Genomic DNA, 10,085 nt, shown 5'->3' with positions numbered 1-10,085 from the left:
CCGCAAAAAAACATAATTTCAAAAGTTTTTTAAAACACATATATAACATATATGTGCATATCTATGTATAGTGTGATATTGTGGCACCTAGAGCAATAATGCTTTCCCTAGGAACCATAGGATGTCTAATAAGTGTCCCCCACGATGCCATGGGAGGGAAACTAAAAATTTAACTTGTTGGTGAAGAGGGTCCTAGAGACAACCCCCTCCCCAGAACAATATAAGCCATTGCCATTGCCTTTGGTTGCCTCCCAGAACTTGAAGATAAGGCCCTTACTGAAGACACTGAATATTTAAAACACAGGACTTAGAGGAATCGAGCTACATCTGATCTCACAGTTTCCTCAGTGAAGAGTAGCTCTCATTAGAAGGAAGGTTCTACGCAAGCTTCCAAGGGAGAAAGTGGTCCATAGTTCTACCTAGATGTAGATGCAAGCCTTCAAACCACAATAAGGATCAGTCTCAAAAGATATCAATGGTGAAATAGTGGCACTTATATCTAGGGAGTAAGTAATTAGGTGTCTAATTAGACTTAAGTACCACTCAATTACCAGGGACTCATGCCTAGTATTATAAACCCAGCCAATTGTTCATGGCTGGAGAGGTCATAGACCAACACTACTGGAGAACTATGACTACGGTTTTCCTAAATCAATATAACTTCTAACTGTACTCTAAACAATTTTTTTCATACCCACACATAAGTGTAGGTCTCACTCTTCATCAAAGAAGCTTTTTTTTTTCAGAAGCCAGAGACTAATACAAAGAGTTCCAAAATTGGTCAAATGCAGATCATAAGTGACCATGGCACTCCCAGCCCCAGTTGGTAAACCTGCAACACAACCTCTGACCTTAAGGCTCAGAAAACACTGAGGGAGAGAAGGGAGAAAGATTGTAAAAATTCAGAGGACCAGAACTGATGAGAGATAGTGTCTTCTAGATATGACAGGTATGCTGCACCTGGGAATTCTCAACAATATGGTTGCCTAAACAAGACCTGCACAATAACAACAGCTGACATACCAATGGGGATGAGGGAAATATCACAAAGTCCTACTCCTAGGTGAAGAGCTACAGGTAGTCAATGGCTTCTCAGAGACAGATTATCTGTTTTTCCCAAGGATACCCATGATAAATATCCAATCCCAAGTGGTCAGACCTAAAAACTTGTATATACGAGGGACTGTGCATGGACTCAGTAACGTATGTGTGTGTCAATAATAATAAAATAATAATTAAAGAAGAAGGAATCCGGTATCTGAGAGTGAGGAATTAGATGAGCAGGAATGTGGAAATAATGTAAAAGTAACATACTCATTAATAAAATTCTAAAAAATGACACTGTTTTAATTTAAAAAAATCATTGAATAAATTTTGGCTTGGAATTAGGACAGATGTTTTCAACAATTTCTAAAATGGCCATACATATACTATTGACACTTTGCAGTCTTTTAACATTCACAACTATAAAATCAAAATACCAATTAACTCTAAAAATACTTTGAAGGTGCTCTATTTACTACAGAATCAAATATTCAGCCAAGGCCTAATTATTTATGTAAATGAAGAAAGGACATCTACCGCATTAATGTGCAAATTTGCTCTCATCTTTAATAAATTTATAAAATTTTATGTCAATCATTATGACTCATTAGCAGTAAATGTTTGATTTGCTTACCTATTTTATATATTTATGCCCAGGATCATGTAAAAAAAAAAAATCTCATGTGAAGAAGAGTCACAAGCAGAAAAAATTTAAGGAGCTTTATTCTTGAGAAGGAGCATGCCTCAACATGGTATTCTGCATAGCACTTTGTAGCATGTGGTACACTCTCAGCAAGGATTTGATGACAGCAGTTCATGGGCTAAATGTCAAGAACTCAAAACTCAAGAATTAATAGGAGTCTGCCTCAATTTCTACACCTAATATATCTTCCCTCCCAGTCTGCCAATCTTCAATCCCTTGAGGCTTCAAGTTGAGGCTGGTATCCAGGGTTCATTAGCAGAAAAATCACCATTGTATTATATTTTTCTGTTTCCTCATTTGATCCCCAAGAAGGAAAGAAGGAACACAGATGGAAGGCTGTATAATGCAACAGCTTCCACCGTCCAGTGTAGTGTCTGTCCATGTGTGTGGTCAGCAGAGCAGGCAGAGAGTCTCTCACCACACCAAAGGCCAATCAGTACTGGCCTTTTTGAATTCCTGATTGGGTGCTGCCTAATCCCTCATCTTATTACTTATCTGGTTCTTTTTTCCTTCCCCTGGCCTTCTGTGCCCTTTCTACTTTCCTCCAGGCTGATTTCACTCCCATATACATTTGTATCCAGATTTGTGGGATTTTGAAATGACAATGTGCCTGGGAGGGTGGGAATGATGCTTGTCAGAATAGACAGGCACGTTGGTGATCAGCTGCAATCAGGATGGGTAAGAAGGGAAAGGAAAAGAAGGCAGTGGCAGTTTAGTGGTGATGAATGGTAGCAACCAGAAGGAAAAATGTGAGCGTGGGGACAGACAACATAGAGGGCATTCTGCAACCATGAGTCATCACAAAGTAGAAGTCTCCATGTCTGCAAAGGATTTCTCCTCACAACTTAAATCCTTGGCTCTCAAGTTTCTTACATAAAGTTCAGTAGTATTTGTCTACAACCTACATGCTCCTCACTTCTAGGTTACTTACAATGTGAAACACTGTGTAGATAGTAGTTTTGTTGCATTACTTAGGGAATAATTGCAAGAAAAGAATTCTGTATATGCTTAGTACAAATGTAACCACAGTATGACTGAATACACACTGCATACCAGCAACAAAGGAATATTTTCTTTCCTCTTCTTGGTTAGTCAAATTCAGGAATTGGGGTCCTTGAGTATGAGGGAAACCTGCCTTTGCTTTTTTCTGGCCCTCCTCTAATCCTCATTCATGGGCCACTTAAATGATGCAACCAGTGAAATTTCTAACAAAATTGTCTGGTAGAGATGCGTAAATACTTGAGGAGCAAAGAAATTTCTGTGTTTTAGGGGCAAGCAGGAAAAGACAGACTTTTCTTGTACACCTTTCCTGTCAGTCTCTGTATCTTCACATTCTTTTTAGACAAAAATTTCCCTTTGTAAAATAGTCCCATTTTACAAGAAAATGGAAGGTAATTAAAATCAAATAAAAAAAAAATCAACCCAAGGAATGAAAACTGTTGTGAACAGTTCTGAGTCTGAGGATGTGGGGAGCACGTTTTCCTCAAGCGACTTTCCCTGTACTGTGGATTTCAACAGCTGGTTAAGACTTAGTCATAAACGCTTTTACATTGTTTTGCCTAAAAATAATGAGAAGCTCCTGTATTTCATGCTCTAGTGGACTAGTGGATCATAGTCTTGGGTCTATAGCTGGGGAATTTAGAGGAAGACCCAGATTTCACTCTGGGGTCTTTGTTTCTCCGCTGTTGAGATGTGAGGAGAACAAAAATTACTACTTGGGTTTTAATGTGACCTGGCTTCCTAGCCAGAGAGGGTTTTGGATTCCAGAAAAAAAAAATTATATATATATATATATATATATATATATATATATATATATCCCCTGAAGATCTCCTAGCTAGACTGTGAGCTTGTCACCAGCCTAGGTGTCTTCTTATACTTGTGTCACTTGCTTCAACCGAGGAGACCTTGGGTGTTCCTCCGCCGGCTCCCGCGGCTTTGCCTACTTTGTGGCTTGAGTTTGAGTAGTCAACAGACCAAAGGCTCAGCCTCCACCCCCAGGTGCGCAGAGGGGAGGACCCCAGGCGTCTAGGGGCTGGGGGCGGGTGAACTGCGGTGACTGCCTTTTTCAGGAGTCAGTCCTGAGCAGGCTGCGTCCGGGTGCAGCACCGTCCTCCAGGCTCTCCTTTCTCTCAGAGGTGGCCGGGGGGCGGATTGACGTGGCGGCGCCCGTCCAGGCCCCGGTGCGGATTCCCGAGGCTGGGGGAGGTGGTGTGAAGAGGGAGGGGAAGAAGGAGGAGCGTGAGGGACTGAAGAAGACAGGCAGAGGAGGAGCCGCCAGAGGAGACGTAGGGCGGGCAGAGTTGCTGAGAGCAGAGGTGGAGCTCGCGAGGGAAATGGAGGAGGAGCTGCAAGGGAGAGGGACAGAAGGGAGAGGCGGGGCAAGGGGCAGGGGAGGGGGAAGCGGAGGCCTGGGGCAGAGGAGGAGCCTCGGAGGGAGATTGAAAGAGGAGCAGCAAGAAGGGGCGGAGCGAGCCTGGAGGGGGCGGGGTGTCGGATCACCCCGCCCTCCCGTCCGGACTGTGTTGAGCGAAGATGGCCGGACCGGCCTCTGGAGTGGAGGAGCCACTGATAGCGGTGGCTATAGCTCTGGTTTTGGGACTGTGACTTCGCGCGCGGCAGTGACCTGGGCCATCCCAGCACAGAGGACAGCGCAACTAGCGGCTCACGAACCCTGTTGGGCGCCGGTGCGCAGGCGCCCAGTAGAGGATGCGCCGGGTGCACCGGGTGGCTCCCCGCAGCCGCCCCCGCGCCCCGGGCGCCCGGCCTTAGTGCTGGCGGAGGAGGCGGCGCGCGCGGGGCGGCTGGGCGGCGGCGGGGCCCGAGCCGTCATGCCGTGGTTGAGCGGTGGCCGGCGGCGACGGCGGGGGCAGTCGCGGGAGGCCCAGCGGGAGCCACCACCTCAGGCTCAGCCCCAGCGGGAGCCGCCACAGCCGGCGCCTCCTGCCGTAGTCTCCGCACCCTCAGTGCCCTCGGTGCCGCCACAGCCACGGGCCCATGAGATCGCTGAGCTGCCGCTGCCCGAAGGCTGGGAGGAGGCACGCGACTATGATGGTCGCGTCTTCTACATCGACCACAACACGCGCCAAACGTCATGGATTGATCCCCGAGACCGGTAAGTGGACCATTGGGTACCGTGGAACTGGGCTAGGGTGTCACCACATAGGATGTACTGGCAATATATCCAGCCCAGCATGGGATAACCAGGAATGATCTGGGTGTCCCTGGGCCCCCCGGGTCAGGATGGGTGCTGAGATGGGGATCAGGATTGGAGCTTTTCTGTGAGCCCCTCTGTCCTGGCTGTGTTGTAGCGATTCCTACCTTTGGGCCCAGAGAGAGAGGATGGACTACAGGAGGCCCCTAGGTCTGAGAGAAGTCCTGTATCACTGGTGTTGAGGTGAGGCTTTGAGCTTCTCCACCGCACATTCCTAGTCCTAGTACTCTGGTGGAGGATGGAGGCAACCACTCTGGAGTCTTTACAAGGAAAAACTGCTATCTCCTCCAGGCCCCTAGTCGCAGGGCGGACACTGAGTCGATTCCCTCATGTCACCCGCTGTACACGGCCTGGAATCTGGGCCCCTGGAATTTCCTTTCTGGATTCTGACAGATGGCCTTCTTCCTTTTTCTGTGGTGGCCTCGCCCATACATACCCTGGGCCTTTAGCTACCCCACCACCCCAGCTTTGGCAGGACAGGGATTCCCAGCCCCTGGCAGATGTGGGATGCACTGTCACCTTGGATCACGAATATGTGCACAAGTTTTAAGAATGAGGGAATGAGTTCCTTGCCTGGAGGGTTCAGCCTGGTTTTCATCCAAAGCCTGGTGCCAGACAGGCATTAAAAGTATTCCCAATCCTTCTGGAGTTAGGAGAGGCTGTTCCTAAACATTTTTTTTTTTTTTTGGTGCTCTAGTGCCTTTAAAATCAAGTGGGTTAAAATTCTGTTTGAAATAACCTTGTGTATTGTGGCCAGAATGGGATATGATTAGTCCCATATGCTTTTGAAATAAGTGAAAAACAAGAGTTGAATTTAAGTTTCCATTTTGTGCATCATATGCACATGGCATAAAGTTGTCCAGTTCATGTAAATAAATCCGATCAAGTAAAAACATTGTTCTAAAAGCACTACCAGATTCCATTTAATTAATGTCATATAGTAATGTTTCTCCTGGTTGCTTTTAGTCAACTACTTTTGGAGAGGTGTGTGGTGTAGTGTGTGTGTGTGTGTGTGTGTGTGTGTGTGTGTGTGTGTGTGTGTGTAAATGGGAATTCTGTTAAAACCAAGTGTTTCCACTGGTTATCTGATATCTTGTCCTTTCTGGAGCAAGTTCTCTCCACCCAGGCCTGAATGCCAAAAAGGAAATACTGTAGGTTTCCTAGTGATTTCAAGACTTGAAAAGGCTGGTGTTGTGACATTGTGCCTGTTTATTCCCACCTACACAGGAAAGGCAGCTTGCATGGCACTGTCGTTTTAAAATAAACTTTTGAGGAGGGAAACTACTAATTTTTTTTGAAGATTTCTATGAGTTTAGCTAGGGCAAAACAAATCTAAACAATCATGGTTCCTGAACATTCCCTCTAACCTTTGCAGACTTCTGGACACAAATAGAAACCTACATAAATCCTGTCTTAGCTTTATGGGTTCAAAAAATGCATATTTTGAAAATCAGGTGACATCATTTTAACCAAAGTTGAGAGCCACATCTGTTTGGTCAAGGCTTGAATGGTTTTGAAATTGGTGGATCTTCTTGAAATGTGATGCTCTTTCTTGTTGGACATCTGTTAAAATCCTAAACAGCTAAAAAATGAACCAATTAAAATAGCGTTTAAAGCAGGGCTTGGTAGAACATGTCTGTAATCCCTTAGGAGGCTGAGTCAGGAGGATCAAGGGTTTGAGTAAAATCTGTGCTGCATTGCAAGACTTGATCTCAAAAAAAAAGGTGTTTTGCTTAGAAAAGGATATGACCTTCTGCATAAGAGTAATATAACAGTTGTGGCTATCCTGCAGAAGAGATTTATAATAAAGTACATAAGTGTAAACATTTTCTTTTAATGTTATAGCCAGCAACGTAGGTACATAGGTCTTATAGGAATCATATTTTAGGATCTTCACCTGTGTAGGTTTCTCTTACCACAAATCTGTTTTGCTCCTGAATAACAATTTTTACTCATTTCAGACATAACTTAGGTTTCAGGGTTTTCAGAGTCCCCTTTCTAAGTGCTAAGTGATGATTGAATGAACAAAAGTGGCTATTTCACATGTTTTATAAAGTAAAAACACGTGTGTACTTTTCTGAGACACTGTTTTTATAGTGAGTGAAAATTCAGCTGGGGACAGCTTTCTGAACTTCAGCTCCCATAATACCTTGCACGAAATATGTATGGAATGTTCAGCAAGCCACAAACATTTCAGTGGAGCCTGCTGAAGGGTGTGCTAGTCATTCTTCCTCTTTGAAAACACAAGGTTGCCAATTTTTATAGGTGACTGGAATCCTTTAAGGTTGTAATTAACTTTTATTATATAGACAAGACTGCATATCAGCACTGTGTTTTTTCCATGTACATCTGACATACTATGAATCTTGTTTCATTCAGAGGACTAGAATATGGTGTTCAAGAAATTTGCATCATATAGCTTCCAAAAAAATTACAGAAGAGGCAAAAAAAATGAAAAGCATTTTAAAGAAAATAAAAGTATGGAGGAATAAATGAATGTGCAAGGTTAGATGAAAATTGTTATTGACTTTGAGCATTATTTTATCTAATTATTAAAATCCATAATAGGATGAAGTATACTATTGCAAACAACAACAACAAAAATAAGTGCCAGAGGATGTAAACAAAATCTATTCTAGAATGTTAAAGTAATTCTATTCATTGTTTAATAACATTAGATTTTCAGTTCAACATATTGGTGAATTATTGTACCTCCAATTCTTAAAGTCATAATGAAGAGCATATGCTTCTTATATGGAAATATCTTTACAGATGTGGCCACACATGTCCATGAAAAAAAAGTCTCTATTTTATTAATAGAACCTTTTATTTCAACTGTGAACCACCCAGGGTTTAAATTTATTATTTTTATAGATTGATACTGTTCGTATGATTTCCATAATCAGTTTAATGTATCCATAAATAATGTTGTGAAACTATTTTGCTATTTTTATGGTATGAAGTTTACTTGTTTAAGTCATGTGTGGTTTACATATGTTCTGCATATATTATCTTAGCATATAATGACCCCCTGATAAAAATTATTTCTTACAGAAAATGACTACAAATCTTATACTTAGAAAATATAGAACAATTTTTAACAATTTAGTGCCTTTAACAGTTGTGTGTGTATGTGCTTCCAGCATGGTTCTTTTGAATTACATTATTCAAGGATCCAGTCATTGAACCTGGGACATTTTCATTCTTGTAGCCTAGTGGTGTTATACAGTGCTGGGAATGAAGAACAATGGGCAAAATTACATTTGAGAGCCACAAGATAGTCGTTAAAGGTGCCTGATGCCAAACCTGATGACTTCAGCTACTTATCCAGGACTCATGTGGTAGAAGAAGAGAACTGGCTCCTAAAAGTTTTCCTCTGACTTCCACATGCATACTCTTGCATGTTCCCCTTCCAAACAGAAAATAAATCTCTGCGAAATCATATTTGAGATCAGAGGTGAATGTAAATAATGCTGTACTGCTACTATTATGTCATAGCATGAGAGTTGAGGACCATTTGTTCACTAGATGGGATTTGACCTGGTACCACATGTAAGAATTCTGTGGTATAGTAAAAGTTCTCTGAGAAGGCATTTTCTTTGCACATTAAAAGGATACATGAAATTTATTATATGCCCAAGACATGGGAGTATTTGACTGCAAGCTTTTGCCTTAAGGAGAAAGCAGTACTTGGCTCTGGTATTTGCTTAAGCTGGAGCCTTCTGCAACAGAGCCAGATAACACTGCTACCTTCTTGGAACCACTATTCGGTATTAATTAATAGGAGCTTGACTATATTTACCTCACAGAGTCTATTTCTGGGTTATGTGAACTGTCTAAGTTGAGCTTCCCTATAAACAACTTAATGATTTTTCCATTTTTCATTCTTTAAGATTATAGATAGTGTTTGTATGAACACGGGGGAGTTTTTGGCTTTAAAAGCTATCAGGGGTCAGACCCTGGAAAGAATCTTTCTTTTGTATCCATTTAGATGTCAGCTACCACTTTTCACTCTAATATCTTTCTTTTTCTCCACCCCCCCCCTTTTTTTTCTCCCAGAAAAGTAAATGGAAAAGTCATTGATTTCCAAAAATAGTTCTCGGATGTTTAGAAATCTCCAAGTTTCATTCTCTTTCCTTTCACTCTGATTTGGGAAGTAGAAATAGTGTGTATCATAGTCTTTGGTAGGTTTACTTTAGGAAACTGTGGGTAAAGTGACATGACAGGGTCACTTGGTAAGCCTGAGGTAGGCCTTTTGGCCTCTTGCCCAGGGCTTTCTACTGATGTAAACAAAAAGTCTAGTGTTAGGTATGGGTCACCATTTTTTGAGTTGTAGGCCAGCGGGTTTCCAGAACATCCCCCCCCCCAAAAAAAAAAAAATCTCAGACTGATGCCATTGCTCTTGGTTCCCCTCAAGAACTTCATGATAAGACCTTATTAATTATGAATTTGGGTTACAGTACATGGAGAAATCAAACTGGTACTAACCTCTTTTCCACTACTGGAAGGAGAAAAGTATTCAACAGTTTTACCCTGCTAGGAGAGCTCTCTTGAACATAGCATGGTTTGTATCCTTGTCCATCAATGTCTTGAAGTAAGATGTTCAAGTTCTTATAGAATTAAAATAAAGTTCTTATAGAATTTAAATTAAGAGGTGCATGAAAAGAACTGGAAATGAGGAAGTGCTGAGCATGTTTCAAACAAGTGAGAGAATGAATTGATATGAGTGGCCCAGCTGTTGTATGTGAAGTGCTGAAGACTTGGGCCAGGCAATTCCTAGCTGAGATTGCCACAGTCTTAGGGCCAGAAAAGCTAGGAACATCTTGTTCAAAACTCCTCTCTTCACAATTGAGAGCCCAGCCAAGTGGTATGTTCTGCCCATATTTAAAAGGGCATGGGCTCTCCTGACCCTTGACCCATTGCTTTTTTTTCCCTAGCATGCAACTCAACCACCTAGGCAACACCCATTTAAAGTATTCTTCCTCTGTTCATTCAGTTGTTTATTTGTTCAGTGGGGTATGTTGCACAGCTTCTCTCTTCGGTAGTTTTTCCAACGTTCAGGACTCTAGTTGTTGTACTCATGTCCTTTTCATTAAGACTTCATCATGCAGTAAGGTTTCTCTC

General features: G+C 42.4%; 1 protein-coding gene across 2 annotated transcripts in view; it reads left to right on the top strand.

Annotated features, from left to right (window-relative positions):
• Positions 1-4,249: 4,249 nt before the first annotated feature.
• The window catches only part of Wwc3 (WWC family member 3), a 107,871-nt gene continuing 102,035 nt past the window's right edge, over positions 4,250-10,085 (top strand). For both annotated transcript variants that reach the window (XM_055613365.1, XM_055613364.1), the window contains exon 1: positions 4,250-4,862. In XM_055613365.1, the coding sequence (XP_055469340.1) occupies positions 4,579-4,862 (284 nt within the window). In that variant the 5' untranslated portion in view covers positions 4,250-4,578. The remainder of the gene's footprint in view (positions 4,863-10,085) is intronic.

This window comes from Psammomys obesus, unplaced genomic scaffold (assembly GCF_907164565.1).
Source record: "Psammomys obesus unplaced genomic scaffold, mPsaObe1.curated_primary_1811, whole genome shotgun sequence".
Classification (NCBI taxonomy): Eukaryota; Metazoa; Chordata; class Mammalia; order Rodentia; family Muridae; genus Psammomys; species Psammomys obesus.
Note: the sequence above shows the minus strand (reverse complement) of the source record. Positions and strands in the feature narration are given on the sequence as shown.